The 19,140-nt window shown below is 33.8% G+C and overlaps 1 protein-coding gene and 1 long non-coding RNA gene across 8 annotated transcripts in view; one reads left to right on the top strand and one right to left on the bottom strand.

The window, feature by feature from the left end:
- Window positions 1-15,694, top strand: part of CEP85L (centrosomal protein 85L) — a 165,916-nt gene extending 150,222 nt beyond the window's left edge. For 6 of the 7 annotated variants that reach the window (XM_077162757.1, XM_077162756.1, XM_077162755.1 and 3 more), the window contains 3 exons: window positions 9,589-9,696; window positions 11,465-11,696; window positions 15,488-15,694. In XM_077162757.1, the coding sequence (XP_077018872.1) occupies window positions 9,589-9,696; window positions 11,465-11,696; window positions 15,488-15,651 (504 nt within the window). In that variant the 3' untranslated portion in view covers window positions 15,652-15,694. Of the gene's footprint in view, window positions 1-1,551; window positions 2,695-9,588; window positions 9,697-11,464; window positions 11,697-15,487 lie in introns of those variants that run through there. The other variant, XM_077162762.1, reaches the window with a different exon arrangement.
- On the bottom strand, window positions 9,341-14,210 carry LOC143685129 (uncharacterized). Its single transcript, XR_013176389.1, has 2 exons — window positions 13,562-14,210; window positions 9,341-9,645 (listed from the first exon to the last, which is right to left on the bottom strand). It is a non-coding gene; the product is annotated as an uncharacterized LOC143685129 (long non-coding RNA).
- Window positions 15,695-19,140: the final 3,446 nt, after the last annotated feature.

Below are 19,140 nucleotides of genomic sequence, written 5' to 3'. Positions count from 1 at the left end.
CTTAAAATGCTTGTACAAACATGTTTCTTTTATTTCTTCCAACTACTTAGAGAATTGAAGTCAAATTAATGAGATGCATTTATTTCTAAGTGTTTGGGTCCAGGAAAAATACCTATCAATTCTTAGATCAAAGATAACATTTTCTTTTATATTTTATTTTTTGGTCTTAGCATCCCATTTACCCATCTGGCCATCTAGATTTGTAGATCTAATATATATTCTGTTCACAGAAAACAGACAGTAAATGTTGGTAACTTATCAACTCAGCTGTATTTATCAAAATACTTTTGAATATCAAATTATAGATGGAAACAATTATGCCTTATAATATGAGAAAATTATTTTCTTAACATTACTTATTTAAACACATTATTTTTTTGTCCCTTCACAGTTGAAAAAGCTAGGGTTTTTTTGTATGTGAAGTTGGTAGTTTGTAATGGTTATAAAAGGTGTATACTCTGTAAAAACCTGAAAACAGTGCCTGTTCTGAAAAAATGAATGCTAACAATTTCCCTAGCATTGGGAACCACAGAGAGACTCCTAGAAAGAGCACTTCAGATTGAAGAAGTATTCTTGTTGTTTTGCACTTCAGTTAATGGATATATTATAAAGATGATATGCATAATAGCAGTTCCCCCTTGATTTCTAATTCTTAAAGCTGCCTAGTTTTCCCCCATCTGCTTAAGTAAAGGATGGCCAGTCCTGCACCTATGTTGATTATAATGTCTTTCCAATATATGATAGCTGTGCTTTTTAAATGTCTTCACATTCCTTTGTATAGCCAGAATAGCATGAAATATTATATAATGAAAGCATAGATCTTCTTACCCAATTTTTAACATGAATTATATATTTTGGCTATCCTTACAGTAGTACATTTGTTATAAAATTTCATGTTTATTATAGTTTGGATTTGCTTTTATTCCTCCATAATGCTGGAAAGTTGTTCCATTTTGGAGTGTTTGATAAGGCAAATGTAAGATTATTAGAATTTCTTGTCTCACTGCTTCTTTATGTCTCTACAAATTTTTGAAAAGACCTAATTTGTGAAAAGTTCATTTGGTTGATTTGGGGGTGATATTGCTTTGGGTACAAGCAAGTTATTACTGCAGTTTAAATTGGTAACAAAGAGGAAGAAAACAAAATCCCATGCCATGTAAATTTTATGTCCAATTTATTAAAGGAGATAAACATAATGTACTGTTTCATAGTGAAAATGCTATTTTTAAAATGCAACTTTGCACCAGAAGTGAAGTAAATATCTGGTATATGACAGTGTCAAGTTTATTTAGTCACAGCTTTGGGAATTGGGGACACGTCAGTCTTCTACAATTTATATCATATTTGTTGTTGAGTATACAAAGGGTAGTGCTTCTTTTAAAAGTATTTGCTTATTCTGAGAATGAGATGAGAGCTGTAAAAATACAGATATGTCCTACTATTTTGTTTAATATGAACTATTATGAATACCTTGTTTGTTCAGGATCATCTAGAAATTTTGCCTTTACCTCCTTGGAACAAGTATAGCTAAACTGGCTTCTTCTCCTACAGGTTTTTCTTCTGTCAATATACAATATAAAAAGACATTTTGCAGCAGAACGGTCCCCATCATTTCCATAAACATTGTGGCTGCAGTCAGAATGTGATTGAGTCCTCCACTGGGCATTATCTTCCTTCCTATTTATTTCTCAAAAGCATATTTCAACTCCATAAACCTGTTTCCAGTGAGCCGTTAACAGAAATATGTTATTGTAATCTTTTGGCAGAGTCCAATAGTCAAAGAATTTGTTATGTTTATCTGTCTTCTCTAACAGATTAAAATATTTCCTTATTGAAAGAACTTTTCTTATGCATTTAAATGGTCTTTCTGAGTGATCACTTACTGAATGATTATGTTATCACAAAAGGCAGAATCATGCAGTAGAAGTCGTTTATGGCTGCTCTCTCTTATAGGTATGGTTGGAACCACCATTCTCAAAACCATTTGTCCTACTTAGAAAATTTCAAAAGAAAGTTTCTGTAGCCTCAGAAGACTCTATCCCATTTTTTAGCAGATCTCTCTTAAAATGCTTATCTACCAGGTTGATTGAATAGAAGGATAGAAAAATGGGGATTATGAAGGTAGTTCAGTGGTAGAATTCTCGTCTTGCCTGCCATGCAGACCCAGGCTTGAATCCTGGCCCATGCACTTTCCAAACCAACCAACCAACAAAAAAAAAAGCAAACCAAAAATTCAACAAATGGTACTGCAATAACAGGATACTCACATGGAAAAATAAGGAAATGTGACCCCACCATACAGCATACACACACAAAAAAGAAATGTTAGAAAAATGGACCATTTCAATGAAAGGGAGTGGAGTGGTAAGGGGTATAGAAAAAAAATAGAGGAAACAAAAGCTAAAATATATTGGGTAGATGGAAATACTAGCAGTCAATGAGAGAGGAGGGGTAAGGGGAAGGGTATGTATGAGGGTTTTTTTCTTCTTTTTCTTTTTCTGAATGGATGAAATGTTCTAAGAAGTGATCATAGTGATGCGTATACAACTATGTGATGATACTGTGAGTTATTGATTATATACCGAGAATGGAATGATCATGATCATGGTAAGAATGTTCATGTTTGTATGTTATGATTTTAAAAAAATTAGAAAAAAGAAAAATGGATCATAAACCAATGTAATGTCTTATAGATAAAATGTAGTTCTTTTTCATTAAGCTAGATATCAATAGCTTTAACATTTTCCCATTATTATTGTATGATTAAAAAAATTATCCTAGTTTTGTGCTGTTTCTTGACATAAAGTTGTTTTCTTTCTAAAGTTTTAAGTTTTAAAAAGTCACCTGTGTGAAATTACTTCATGATTAAAAATATTCTTATCAGAAATTAATACTAATTATTCAGAAACTTAGTAGCCAAGAAAAGTTTTTTAGCAAAGGAAAAGTAGCTTTTTAAAAGCATAAGCTTACTGTGCAATCCATTCTTTTTACTTGTAAAGGGAAAATTAATTTCTTTACATGTAGGCTTGCTGTATACATATTATAGTCATTGCATAATTAAAATATGTCAGGAAGAAATTTATAAAAGGTACATTTAATTTCTGCAAAATCAGTTTTTCATGTCTGGGGTGGAGGGTTACAAGAAGGATGGCAACTCACTTGGTTCCTGGGCTTGTATGTACCATGAGAACAGTATGGCTAATCAAACAACTTAGGATGGTTTTTAAAATGCAGAGTTCTGGGTTCCACTGTGAACATAATGAATCAGTATTTCTGGGGGGGAGAAGGTTCAAATATTTATTTTTAACCAGTTCCCCTGGTAATTCTTAATTACAGCCTGGGAGTTGTTCTAGGAAAGGTGGTGACAGTCTTTGCTATGTTCCTTGGACCAAAAGTGTGATTAAGTGGGAAGAATGAAGGTTTTGGTTTTTTTTTTTTCTTTTTAGTTCTGAAACAGCTGGGAGAGCCCTTGAACAAAGGAAACTGCTTTGGTAGCTCTTTCTTATAATGTAGAAAGCCAATTAGGTTCCAGAAGAAAATAAACAGATTTTTTGTAAAAAATATTGTGATAATTTTTTTATAATAGCATTATTGGATTCTAATTCATATATCCTTCCACCCAATTAAAGTGTACAATTTAGTGGTTTTTAGTATCTTCACAGATATGTGCAACCACAACTACAATCAATTTTAGAACTGTTTTGTCACTTCAAAAAGAAACCCTGCGGGCGGGCCGCGGTGGCTCAGCAGGCAAAGTGCTTGCCTGCTATGCCGGAGGACCTCGGTTCGATTCCCGGCCCCAGCCCATGTAACAAAAACGGAGAAACAGAATACAATAAAACAAGAAAATGTTTAAAAATGTTTCCCTTTCTTCCTTCCTTCTATCCTTCCTTCCTTCTCTCTGTCTTTAAAAAAAAAAAAAAAAAAAAAAAAAAAAAAAAAAAAAAAAAGAAACCCTGCACCCTTAATCCCTCATTCTTATCTCCTTAACACCCCTAGGTTTAAGTAGCCACTAATCTACTTCCTATATATGGTAACAATTTTCTGTATATGGTAAAGATTTGCCTATTCAAGACATTTCATGTAAATGGAATCTTTCTCTTGGCATGATGTTTTAAAGGTCCATCCAGGTTCTAGCATGTATCAATACTTCGTTCCTTTTCATGGCCAAATAATAGTCCATAGTATGGGTATAACATATTTCATTTATCCATTCATCAGTTGGTGGACATTTGGGTTGTTTCTGATTTTTGACTATTATGAATAATGGCTGTACCATTCATTATACATTCCTATCAGCAGTGAATAAGTATTTCAATTTCTCTACATCCTTTCCAACATTTGTAGTTTCCTGTTTGTTAAATGGCAGTCATTCTTATAGTTGTAATATATTTCATTGTGGTTATGATTTGCATTTCCCTTATAGCTAATGAACATATTTTCATGGGCTTTTTAGCCATTTGTGTTTGCTCTTTGGAAAAATGTCTATTCATATCTTTTATTCATTTTATAGTTGGGTTGTTTGTTCTTTTGTTTTTGAGTTATATGATTTCTTTATATATATTGGATATCAAACCTTTATCAGATACATGGTTTCCAAATATTTTCTCCCATTGAGTTGACTGTCTCTTCACCTTTTTTGACAGTCCTTTGATGCAACAGAAGCATTAGATTTTGAAGAGTTCCCATTTATCTGTTTTTTGTTTTTTTTTTCATTGTTGTGCTTTTGAGTGTAAGGTTTAAGAAGCTACTTCCTACTATTAGGTCTTGAAGATGTTTCCTTATGTTTTCTTCTAGAAGTTTTATGGTACTGGTCTTATATTTAGGTCTTTGATCCACTCTGAGTTAATTTTTATATAGGGTGTGAGGTAGGAGTCTTCTTTCATTGTTTTGGTTACAGATAACCATCCAGTTCAGTTCCATGGAGTTTGAAAAAAAATTGTTACCATATATAGAATCTAACATTTCATTTACATATTTCATTGCTCTTTTAAATATTTTTATTGAGAAATCTTCACACACACAGTCCATGCATAGTGTAGAATCAGTGGTTCACAATATCATCACATAGTTGTGTATTCATCACCATAATCATTTTTAGAACACTTGCATCTCTCCAGAAAAAGAAGCAAGAAGAAAAAAACTCATACATCCCATCCCCCCTTACTCCCTTCTCAATGACTACTATTATTTCATTCTACCCAATTTTTTTATCCTTTACCTCCCTCCCATTATTTATTTTTTATCCTTATTTTTTTTTACTCATCTGTCCATGCCCTGGTTCAAAGGAACATCAGACACAAGTTTTCATAATCATACAGTTACATTGTAAGAGCTACATAGTTATACTATTGTCTTCAGGAATCAAGGGTACTTCAAAACAGCTCAGCAGTTTCAAGTACTTCCTTCCAGCCACTCCACTACACCATAAACTAAAAAGGGATTATCTATATAATGCATAAGAATAACCTGTAAGATAACTGCTTGACTCTATTTGAAATCTCTGAGCCACTGAAACTTTATTTTGTCTCATTTCCCCCTTTCGTCAAGGAAGCGGAAAGGCTCTTTTTAATATTACATATAAGAAGAAAGGAATTAGTGTTTTTGTATAAATATTTTGTGCCAGGTAGAAGTCATTTGGGTTTTGATTGTAAGCAATGGAACCAACTTAATTTGGCCCAAGCAAAATAGTAGAATCTACTAATATAAGAATGCAGAAAGTCTTGTGGAACCCATAGAAGGAATGAAACTGGGTTTCAGGTAAGTAGAGGGTTTTTTGCTTCTCTCATTGCAGTATGTTCCATTCTTTTCTCTCTTTGCCGACTGATTTGACTTCCATTCCTTCTTTAACTCACATGGCAGGATATGACTATCCTACAAGGTCCTAAGTTCCATAGTTCATTTCACTACCTGCAGAGACTAACTTGTAGATTGTACATCCCAAATCCATCAGGTTTCATCATGTGTTCACTCAGCTTGATGTATTCAGCTATGACCCAAAATTCAGAATCCCAGTACTCTATCTGACTCATGGGATTTGTGAACTGGGCAAACACCCGAAGATTTCATCTGAATACACACTGCATAATTTTCACAATTACTTACAAGATAGGAAATTCTTTCTGATGAAATTGGGCCTGGAATGGCTCCATAAGTTACCTATGATTGTACAGCGTGTAAGCTGTGGATCCAGAGCCTATGTTTGTCAGACTCCAGAATCTCATACTGTCACCTTTTATCCTATACTTTATCTTAAATCATTTTTTTAAAAAGTATTGAGAGAAAAGAATCATATTTTGCAAGAGAGAGTTTATGGGGGTTTGTTTTTGGTCAGTGTTCTCTGTCTGTCCTTCTCCCTTGGTGAATTTACCCAGTTTCATGGATTTAAATACAATGTGGATTTGCTTACCACTTCCTAAGTTTTATTTCCAGCTCAGATCAGAATTCTCCCCTGAACTCCTAGCTTGAATATCCAATACTTACTCAGTGTCACCACTTGACATTGACATATAAGGCAATTTAAAGAAGTTCAAACTGAATTTCTTATCCACCCCTGCCCCCCTGCAACCGGAAAAAAATAATCCTTGGCCCTACCTTCTGTATTCCCCATCTCAATTAATTGCAAATCTGCCCTTCCATTTGCTCAGGCTAGAAACTTTAGACATATCCTGGTCTGTCTCATTCACATTTGTCTGCAAATTCTGTAACTTTCAAAATAGATCTTGTCCAAGCCATCTTCATCCCCCATCTGGGAATTATTTCTTCTTGCTTCCACCCTTGCCTGCCCACAATCTATTCTCATTAACTTGAGTGATGATCCTATTAAAAATCAGATCCCCTCACTTCTTTACTCAAAAACTTTCAATTATTCCTTTTTTTTTTTTCTTAGAATAAAAATCGAAGTTCTGGGTGGGCCACGGTGGCTCAGCAGGTAGAGTTCTCACCTGCTGTGCTGGAGACCCGGGTTCGATTCCCAGTGCCTGCCCATGCAAAAAAAAAAATCGAAGTTCTTACACTGGCCTACAAGGACATACACAGTCTGATTCCCATACCTTCCTTCTCTGACTCCATCTCATATCTCCTCAGAATCTTTGCACTTATTAAACCATTGGGAATTTAAAACATTTGAAAATGAATTTAAGTTTTTAATTCTAGCAATGCCTGACACATCTAACCAAATCATAAACAGATTCTTATGCTGACTATCATAGAGCAAGCACTTACTTCAGAAAAGAATATGGATAATTTCACTTACGGATAGTAGAGTACTACCACTTTGAGTAATTAGGTTTTTAAAATCTTAGAGATTTCAAAAATGCTTTGTAAAATACTTCATAAAATAACGTATTCATTCTTGATAGGGCAAAGTAAAAACTGAAACTTCTCCCAAGTTTTCTATCACATGCACACAGGAAATAACTTATGACTTAGTATTATGGATTCATATGTCTAAAATAAATATATTGTACCATTTGTGTTTATAAATATGTAACTAATATGTATACTAATGAAGTACTAATACATACTTCCAAAATTCAAATGAACTCTAGGTAAAATACGAAACAAGAGCTAGTTAACCAAACCTTCTGTTAAAGAACAGGATGATTGTTGACAGTAAGCAATGGCATTGCACACTGCCTGAACTATGCTTTATTTTGGAGACCTAGTTTAATAATCAGTTTTTGTTCTGTTGTGTTTTAATTTGAAATCTGGTGAGACCATTCTAAGCTCAGTAGAAATTTTCCTTTCCCTTTTCCACCCTTAAATTTGAAATCATATGCTTTTTCATATAAATTAGAATAGAAAAGTAATTAATGTTTCAGGTAAATTGGTACTGGTAGACACCTATAGCACTCAGGTCTAGTATTATCCCAGAAATTGTACAGCGTTTGGTCCTTTTAGGATAAGCATATCTGTGAGATCTTTTACCTATTAAAGTACTTCTTGTTAAGTGCCCTTAAACCCCAACCAACAAGGCACGTTAAACTTGATACATTTTCCAAATCCAGTTTTTCTTCTTGTTCCGGGTAGTACTATTGCCAGGCATTTCCAGTTTGTTTTGATGGAGAAGGTTGCCTGTTTCATCACTGATATACATATATAGGAACGTATTAATCATACATACTGGTTAATTCTTAATCACATGCAACATGACTTTGAATTGGAAAACTATATAAAACACTATAATCTTTTAAAGAATTGTATTACATTATGAAAATACCCCTCTGCGATTCAATTTTCATTGTCAAAATGTGAGTTTTAAGGTAGTTTATGTGATGCCTTTCTTCTACAGTCCTGATAAGCAGCAGCCAAGCTTTAAAAAGCATAGGTTGAATTCTAGATTATAGTCAAATAATCTTGTCAGGCCAGTAAGCATAGACTATTACCTAGGCAGATAAACCTCAAATGATGATTTAAACAACTAACCGAGATTACAAAAGGATTTCAGTGTCCAAAATATAATATACATACTCAGAGTCCCATATGACTTTGTGCTGTGAGATTCGTTTTTGTTGAATACAAAACAAATTTTCCCTCGAAGAAAATGTACTTGTTGCAGATTTTTATTTCATTTGAACCCAACTTTTGAGTTGTGTAATATTTTTTCCAGAGTTTTTCAGACAAATGAAATAAAAAAAGCAACAATGTTCAATATTTGTATCTTCAGTTGAGAAAACTGCTTTAGATTTAGAGTCTTGTCTGAACCCATAGGGAAAGCTATCTTCATATTCCATTCAAAAGTAACGTGAAGAAAATAACTTCATTTATGCTATTTATTTGGGTGGTCTGCAGTCTGATGTATTTTTCAGAGTCGAGACTAAATACAGAGCTGAATGTAAAATATGAGATCTCTCCAGTTTATTGCTCTTTTTAACAAAAGGAAAAAGTTAATAGAAACACCTAGAATTTATTAAAAATGGGTTAATGACAAGTTCTTCTCTGGTGTATAGCTGAAAATCAACCAGACATATTAGCTGAAATGATCCAAGTAGTCTTAAAATATCCTATATGCTGCTTTGCTTTATTCAGGATCTTCTTTTAATAAATTAATGTCTAGCTACTTTGTAATTTTATAATGATATAAGAAAGAGATTAACGTATCAAAGTCCCATAATACTTGGCAGGAGTTCACATCATATTCATTGCTTAGAATACTCTGAAAGAAGGGGATTTAGCTATATTTCAAATATAGGGTGTTTAGTTATATTTCAAATATAGGGTGATAAAAATTGCATCTTATTTACCATAAGAAAATACAAAAAACATGGTAGAGATTTCTTGCAAATACACTCCCAACATGTAACAGATAACTATTTGTAATATACCATTAAATAGCAACTTTAGATTTGACATGTTTTATTTTACCCAGATTAAAAACATCCCGTGAAGATAGTGTTTTTTTTTCCCTTTTCTTTAGATTTGTCTGCTCTAGAAGTAATATGGGTTGATTTAGAAGTAAAAACTTCATTTCCAAGGAATTGGAGAGGAAAGATCTAAACTATTCAGAGTCAATATTCCTGTTACCTGTGTTACATTGACATTTTTCCTTAAATGTTAATCTTTGCTTTCCAATTTTCTTTATTGTAGTCTATGCAAGGAAAACTTTCTAAGGAGAAGTTAACCACTCAAAAGATAATGGAAGAGCTGGAAAATAAAGAAAGAAACATACACAGATTAACAGAAGCATTGCTTGAAGTAAGTAGAAGAAATTCATATTGCTTTCAAAGGATGATTCACTACCTTTAAGTTTAAGTAAATGCTTATTTTCTACGTAATAATAAAACATTCTAAAATTGAAGATATATTGATATGCCAGTTAGCTAAATCCCATTAAGTTTCTTACCAGAATTATAATTGAAAAGACAAACCTCTACTTTTTTTATGTCTTAGAATACAATTTCACATACCTAAACTACAACTAAATCAAACGTTATATAGAGATTAGGTTCCAAAGTCAGCAAAGACATAAATTAAATATAAACAAAATTACCCTTGAAGATCTTTAAGGATGGTGCAATATTGGGGCTCATTATTGGAATAGTTCACACTTTCTTCACTTAAGTTCAAGGTAAAGTACTTGACTTCTTTATATATTTAAGGACATTTTGTACCAAAAATGTATATTTTATTTAGTTTTAAAAAAATCACTGTGACATTTTGCCCCTAAATATTTAAGGATGCATTTCTAAAAGTTAGGGACATTTTCTTATATAATCATAATATTGTTATCATATTCAATAATAATAATAATTCCTTAACATTCAGTAATACCTAGTCCATATTCAGATGTCCCCAATTCTTTCTCAAATGTTTTTTTTTTTAAATAATAATCCTCTCAGGGATCATACATTGCATTTCATTGTTAAGTCTTATACACCTAAGGGCCCTTGTTTCCATGTTGATAATGACTTTTTGAAGAAACTGGGCCTGTTGTCTTTAGACCTATAAATTCTCACATCTTCTTGATTTGTCTGATTCCTTCATCATAGTGTGGTTTATTTTGTTCTCTGTTCCCTGTTCTTTCTTGTTTCTCTGTGAATAAAGCAGTTTACCAGCAACCTTTCCCTTGATGATCTTAGTATCCACAGATGAAATGATCACTGCCAAAATCATTATAAGGTTGAAATCTTGTGATTTTTTTTTTCTAATTACATGATTCCTTTTACATTTTATTAGCTGGTAGTAGTCTAACAAAAATTCTTTCCCTCACCAACCCTGACTATTTGGCTATTCTGAGTGCAGTTCCAACTGGAAAGCTAGTTAAACTTCAATTAGTAATTTTCAGGATGAGGAGTAGATACTATATTGGGGGTGAGGTGAGGGTAGCTTTCTCTGAGTATCTTAAAACGTGAGTTTTATATTGATATTTCCAGTTCAAATTTAACAATTTAGGGTTGTTGGGGTTTTTTTTCCCTCTTTGATTTTATACTCGTATTTCTCTTACACTGAAATTTTTGGTTCCTATCAACATTAATGTTAAAACATATCTGTTTATTCCTCAATATTAAAAATCGTTTCAAAGTAACTCACTATTTCTACTCACAATAAAACTATAGAAAGTGATTGAAAGTTTCTTTGTAGTACTTTTTGTCCTTGGAATATATCTCATTACAGATGGGATATATTGTTTATGTATTATAGAAAAATACATAAACAAGATGCTTCATATGTGAGAGTGCGAGAGACCCCTAGAAACTGAGACTGTTGGGATTTATGTTTCCTTTTTTGGATTTACTATAGGGTGTCAGATGGCACAATGGAATTGTCAGAGGAATCACTTCCACTATTTAAATTGTTACTTTCTCTTTCTTTTTTCACTGTGTGTATGCAGTTGAATCTGCTTAATGTATGTAAAATATAAATCTCCTGTTTAATTTATAAGCTTGGGGAAGAAAGTTAACCTGTATCACTTTTGTCTTTCCTCTGTTCTAACAACCTCATTTGTTTTCTTTGTGCATCGCAGAACCAAAGACAAGCGGAAGAGACGTGCGCTTTACTGGATCAAGGCCAGGAAGCAGAGCTGTCCAGACAGCAGGCGGTTCTTTCCAAAAAGCCGCTGTTGGATTTGGCCGTGATTGATAAACTGTTCAAGGAAATGTCCTATTGTTTGTTTGACTTGAAAGCATTGTGTAGTATTCTTAATCAGCGAGCTCAGGGCAAGGAGCCTAATCTTTCATTATTACTGGGAATTAGATGTAAGTGGATGGTGACATGTCCTTACTTTATTGCTGGACAATTAGAAACCTGTTTTCATGAATCAGAGATTTCTGACTGCCTTTACCCTATTTATATTTCTCTCCTTTCCAATCTAGATTTATAAGTCTGAATCATCCTGTGGGTTTATGTATACTTGTTTTTACTTCATCACTAGAACTTGCCTCATTATTCCTAGAGAAGTGAGCAGGGTCCTAGTCCATCAGGACTGCCGCTCTGCAGCATGCCTAGAAATCTGTGGATGAGCAGGATCTTTCTTCAGCTGTATCTACAAATATGTGACTGGAGTAGCAGTTAGGTGTGATTTCCTGATGGGATCTAGAATCACTAATCAGTTGAGGTGTTTTAACTCTTCTAAGAAAAGTAATGGTTCCTTCTCTTTGCTTTCATATAGTACTTCAACAAATTAATGACCCAATCATATGTCCACTAATAAAATATTTGAGGAGAAAAAGAAAGACTTTCTTTCCTATGCTGTGTTTATTCTATGGCATTTGCTTATGTGAGTGTCTCATGAGAGGGTCTTCATGGGCTACAGATCTGCTGCCCCTGTCATGCATACCTGCCAACCTTGCCCCTTTCAGCGTGATACCCACTCTCCCTCTGCTTCAATTCTGCCTCCCTCCACCCATAATTTTAAGAGCTGCCATGGTAACATCCTAGTATATCCCTTCCTTTCTTTGCCACTTTTGCAGGAATACTCATCTTTGCATGTGACTATACTTATTGACCTATTGTATTTTTTTTTTATGCAGAAGAAATGGACTTCTGTAAGGGGATTAAGAGTAAGGCCGCATTGTAATAGGTTATGAACAACATGTTGTATTCAGTGCCTGCCTAATAATATAATTAGCTAAAATGTAGGGATTAGTTTTTTTTTCCATTTTCATCAAACGATTCTACCATCTTACATCATAATAATTATTTTGGCAAACCAAATAATGCTCTTGGTCAAAATAACTGAAGGTTTTTGAAAGGAAAATGAGATAGCCTGCTCATTATGTAAAACTGCATCATTTCTAGTATACTGAAACCTTCATTTTCAGATATAAATAATTCAGTCACTAAATGTAATCATTCAAACCTGTTGTTGAATATCTTATTTACCACTTATGGTTCTAAGCTGTCAGGTTAAAACAAAAGTATCACTTGTTAAATAAAATGTAACTCTGTAATCAGAAATGTCCGTAGAATCTTCCCACTCTGCTTAATATGTTTTTACATATGTGTGTACACATGTATGAGTATGGGTATGTAAAAAACACACGTTGAATGTTTAAGTATATTTACTCTATCAGTAAATATCTATCAAATGTCTGCTAAGGTCTAGGCACTAAGTTTGGTGCTTAGTAGCACAGACAAATTAAACAGACCACTGTCCATTTGGTTATGGACCACTCATAACCAAATTGTTACAGCATTGAGATGAGTGCTGTAATTAAGATGTGGACAAAGTATAGTGGAAGCACTGGAGGGAAAAACCCAAATAAGTCTACCTGAGAAGGTCTATGAAGGCACCACAGAGTAGCTGGTATTTGGCTTGAAGTTTAGAGGAGGAAGAAGAGTTTGCCTGGTGAACATGGGGTGTTATTTTTTTTTTTTTAGAAATGATCTCTTGGGAGCAAGAAACAAAAGCTCACATGCAAAAACTCATTTCCTCCATAATTTGAGGGCTGTTACCCTTCCTTTTGTTTTATAAAACCTTCTACATTTGCGCTGTCCTAGATAGCATTTGTTGACTTTTTCAATAGTAGGGTAGTAGAGCTATCCTAATTTGAATATAAGGGAGATTCAGCATCCTCTTACCACCTTCCAGTCTTTAGAAGTTCAAGCCCATAATTCTTACCTTATTATTTGGCATTGTAAAATTTGTCCAGGCAACTAATTTGTGCAAAACCAATGGATTATTTTAAATCCTTATCTCACTGCTCCATCAGTTGTCTGTTGAAACTGTTCCCATGCCTTTCTTCAAATTCAGTGCTACCTTGGTTTCCGTGACATCTCTTCTAAGTTCCGCTTCTACTTCTACCTTTATGACTACTCTGTCTCTTCTCAATCTTCTGTGGATTTCTCTGCTACTTAAAAACAAGTGCCCCTCAGATATTTTGATTTTATTGTGGTTTGGTTTTCGTTCTCTTTTCATTGAGTACTTTAAATAATCTTATCCATGTCTTGTTTTCTGTTTGTTAATCATTATTCCTTTGATCCATTTATACATGAATCTCTTACCCTGCCTTGACATCTCTTCTGGACCTCTGATTATATTCACTTGTATGTTAGAACCTATGTGGTAGCCATCACAGCCTAAACATGTCCAACCAAAACAGAACCTGCTTTTCCTCCCCTCTCTAATCCTGCTCTGCCCAGTGAGTAGCACCACCATCTAATCATCACCCCAGGCCATGTTTTATCCTCCACCCTGCTTTAGTTGTGTCCTATATCCAATCCCTGACCCCCACACAAGTTGTTGATAACTGAGCTCTACCAAGTCTATCTCATCCCTTTAATACTTCTTATATTTATTCTTGTCACATCAGCTTTCCATAGCCCTTCATCTGGGTTGGTCTGTCTGGTAAACCTTCTTCACCATCCATTTTTCACATTGCTGCCAGTGATCTCTTTAAACCATGAATCTGATTGACTAGTACTTATACTCCCCCCTAGTAGAAATACGTAGCTCCCATCTACCTCTCTAGCCTCATTTCTTGGTACTCTTATCTATCATAATCTGTGTTCTACCCTTTTAGAGCCAGTTACTGATGTTATAGAATTTTCTCAAATTCTTTCAGATCATTTGTTTTTCCTGCCTTTGTACCTTTTATTTTGCTTCCTTGACCCACTCAATGAACAAATACCTTCCACCTCTCTAGTTAGACTTGGCTGTTGCCTTCCTTATGCCATTGTAGTCTGTATGCAGTAGTTGGTCACCCACAGTTCTTAATTGTGTTTATTTGTTTATGTCACTATATGTAAATCTTTGAGTTGTCTCATTTATTTTTCTAATCTCAGCAATCTAGCATAATGCCTGGATCATTGCAGGCATTCAGTTAATATTTGTTAAAGTAACAAATGAGCTATCTGAACTTTATGCCTCCAGGACATTACCAGGAACAATTAAAGTATAAGAAAAGGTGTATTTCACAGTCCCTGCTTGCCTGCTTTTATGTTACAGTATGTTTACAAAGATAAAAACTGAAGTAAATAACTAAAATCTAGCTGATCTGGGGCCTCAGCTTCACTTATTCAGCCACTGAGCAACTAGCTATCAGCCTGATTGAATCGTTTGAGATTGTAGGGTCCCAAGGTTCCATATATATGCTTACCATACCATTATTCTTATGCAGATGCCTTTGCTGTTTGAAAATTGATGTATTCATGCTAATAAACCTACTTTGCAATCTATAAGAATTTCACCTCTCATTGTACAAATGTTGTTCAGACTTTGCTAGATAGGAAGAATTGAGTGCTCTTGTTGAGTCTGAAGAGAGACATAGAATATGCTCTTTTTTTATCTTTTAGAGTATTGACGTTCATTAAATATATTGAATTTGTGTGTAGCACTCTATAAATTTAATGTATTTAAAGTAATTAGCAAAATTTTAAAAGGACCGAGTAAATAATATCTGTTTAATATTGAATGGTGCATAGTTTAAACCTCAGCCTGACTGGTATTGTATGCAGCATTTATATATCCACAGGTAATTAAGTTGAAGATAATAATGTGCCTTTGTTCAAAAAAGTGAGATATTCTCTCCATGTTTTATTTCCACAGCGATGAACTGTTCAGCTGAAGAGACTGAGAATGACTACAGCCCAGAAACACTCACTAAAAAACTGTCAGATGTGTGCCAGTTACGGAGGGACATTGATGAATTAAGGACTACAATATCAGACCGCTATGCTCAGGACATGGGAGACAACTGCATCACCCAGTGATCAAGTGTTGGTTCTGCAGCAATAATGACCTGTTGCTAAATGCTCCTGTATTATGGCTCTTCCTGTTTCTCTTAAGGAGTCCTGATGGAAGGTGTGAGTGACTTGCATGTAGGCTTTTTCCTGTGGATTTGATTTATTGGGGGAAAAGGAAGTATGAGGAGTTTTGGAAGGGGCTTATCTAATCAGGCCAAAAATCAAATTACCATTTGAAAAATGTGATAAAGTCTACAAGAAAAAATTCTGTATTATCAAACTACTGATTGTAGGACCAAGCTGTGAAGAGTGTCACTGAGATAAAGCGATAGGATTTCTTTTAACCCAACAGGTGTGTGTATGTGTGCAAGCACACATGCACTTTATTCACAAAATTATGATGATTTGTAGAGTCAAACCAGCCCTTCTGAAAAAGGCACACACTTTTTATTTTTGTATTTCTTTCATGTTATAGCTCAGTTTGAACTTTAGGGTTTTTAAGGGCTGGCTGAATAAGCGTTCCAACAGCAGCCAAGTTTTATAATACTAGTACAGCTGCAAACCATTTGTATTTTGAACAATCACTGTGTTGAGATGGTGAGGTTGTTGGACTGTCTTAATTTTAGTACTGTAGGCAGGTCAGCTGTTTTCCAGACTATTATGGATAGTGGAGGTGTGAAATTTTGATATGGTGATCTTTTTTATTAGCATAATTTACATTACAAAGAAGTTTAGTAGTGCTTGAATTAATTTTAACATGTCCCTTACGATTTACAATTTTTTATTTATGTTTTATATATCAGTGAAAACAAAGCCATAAAAATTAATGCAAACCTAAGGCTACAGATCATTATAAAAAAAGAGATTAAGAAAATGACTCTGGAATAATAGTTTATTTATCTAAATCTCAAAGTTTACATTTTAACAATTTTGTATTTGTTACAGTTTAAATTACTTTAAGAGAAAGCCTATATGTGTTCTTTATATCTGAGTAATCACTAACATAAACAAAATCTAAACTTAGATGATCTTTTAATTCATTTTATCAGGCAAAATATGTAAGTAATGAACAGGGTTTTTCATAGAATACCAAGTTGGCCAGGCTATCTCTTCATGTGGAGTACATGTACACGCAACTGATTTTTAAGCAGATATAGAAATGACTTAAATTTCCAAAGAGTATTGTCTCTGTTTTAGTTAGTCCTTTGAAGGGAGTCTATATTTGATTGCCTTCAGAGCATTTGTTAACATTCTTTTAATTATACTTAATTATGGCAAATGGTTGTCCTTTGACAAGGGGTAGAGGAATGAGGGGCATGAATCAAACAGGTTAATATTGTTTTACTCAAGAGCACATCACATGCCCTGTTTTCTTGCCAGGCTTATACTGGCATAAAGCCTGCTCCTAAAAAATATTTATCTTAAATAAACATCTGTGGGGTAAGTATAGGCCTCCAAGGAGATTACCTAGGAAGACAGTTCAGAATTTTGGTTTATATCCAACTCTCAATAAATTATTTTTTGTTTTATCTCAGTAACCAGTTATAATGCATTGTAAAGACATCAGACTTACCCTCTGTTCAGTGCCTGTGTCCTCCCTGCCATTCTTACTTCTTAGGATTAGGGCAGAAAAGAATTTGTGCATCGCAGTGGTTCACCTAACATGATAAGGGAGGGACTAAGTCACTGGTAAGAACTTGGCTTTCTTATGTGTTCATTTGTTTTTTAAGGTTGGTGGTTTGAAGACAATCAGGGAGTAGTTTAGTATATTAATACCAAAAATCAGATGCAAAGAGTTGTCTTGCAATAGTTAGTATTTGAGAATGTTCCTTTACAGTCAAATAGATAATAGCATCTAAAATAGATCAGACACAAATACAGCAAACATTTTTGCAGTTTTTTTAATTAAACCCCTTTCCCCCACTTCCAAGTCTTTAGAAATAATGGAACCTTAAAATGTTAAACGCTAAAATGTTTAAAGCAGTAATAATATTAGTATCCCACAGAAAACAAAAGATTTTACTGTTAGACCCCTTAAGATGGCCAAATAGAAATATTATAGTATCCTGCTCCAGTTTGAGCTGGGATGTGCTGAGAAGTTATTACAGTGATATATATACCTGAAATGAAAATTAACCTAAATTTTAAAGTAAATCTATTTGTTACCTGTGATATAAAATCACTTTTTATTTATGCTCTGTGAATTAAATGCTTGTCCTCTTAAGAATTTCCTCATGTTACATTTACTATTGATCTTTTTGGTTTTGAAATTGAGCTTATTCTGCCACAGATAAAGCAGCAGTAGTCTCAGCAAAAGATCCAAGTTACCTAGGCAGAAACTACTAACTGATTCAAATACAACTGTCTTTTCCTTTGATGTCAGAAAATAGGATGTTTTCAGTTAAGCTGTTAGCAGATTTCAGTGGCCTCTTTCTTACTTTTAAAATCATAAGCATTGTCTGGTTATGATATGCATGAATTTATTTAAAGATAAATATGACCCCTTTTCATATTTGAAATAGGATTGAATGTTCAATGTTAATAGTATTTTCGTAAAATTTATTTTGGTCACAACCATTTATTAATCTGAATTAGACTTCTTTGAGTAGCGTGTTAGAGACAATCTCAAAGGCTGGAAAGTGTTGCTAAAATAGATTTTGTACATTTCTGGCAGTTATGGGCTTATGATTAATTTGGGTATAGTTCAAGACATAGGAATCAGTTAGAGGATTTTGTAAAGATATTAATTGTATTGGATAAAAAGTTATTTAAATAATAGTACTACTTCAGTGAGTAAAATATTGACTGAGAACCTGGACTATGTTTTTATATAGCAGAGTTCAGTTCAGGCACACCTTTAATTTGGATTATTGGTAGTCTTATTTGTAGATTTCTATCATTGTAGTTCTGTAATTATAGTAATAAGCAATTCTCATAACCATGCTTATTCAGACTCTCTAATTTGAAACTGCCAGTAGCTCTTATTAGCCAAAGTTAATTCATTTTATTTCAATTTTGACAGTTCTTTTCAGTGTCCAAAAACTAGAGAAACTATTTCCTATTTGATATAAAGAGTAAAATTTCCATCGTTACCCCAAAATGCCATTATGGTATTTTGTATGATTATATTATCCATTTATTCATGAAGGGGGAAAGAGTTTGGATTTTTTTTTATTTAAAGGAAATATTGAATATAATAAGATTGTGATTTCAAATCAATAACTCATTAACAACACTATTGTAGCTGCATGTTGAGAGAACATTTTGTGCCTTTTTGCCTGCAGTAAGCATTCATTTCTCTTTTACATGAGCTATAAGAATGTTGATTATTGCACCTTGTTAATTCTATAAGTAAACTTGAATAAGGGTTTGTTTTCTTTTTTAAGTAAGAAACAGTTCTTCATTAATGGGTAAGAAAGAGATATTAGATATAGGTCACCCTTTCCCTGTGGGTGAGCAGGAAACTCCTTTGGGAAGTATTCATTTGTGTGTGTATGTGTGTACATATATATAATA

Source organism: Tamandua tetradactyla, chromosome 5, assembly GCF_023851605.1.
Source record: "Tamandua tetradactyla isolate mTamTet1 chromosome 5, mTamTet1.pri, whole genome shotgun sequence".
NCBI lineage: Eukaryota > Metazoa > Chordata > Mammalia > Pilosa > Myrmecophagidae > Tamandua > Tamandua tetradactyla.
The sequence above is the reverse complement of the archived record's forward strand: the minus strand, read 5'-3'. Positions and strand labels throughout refer to the sequence as shown.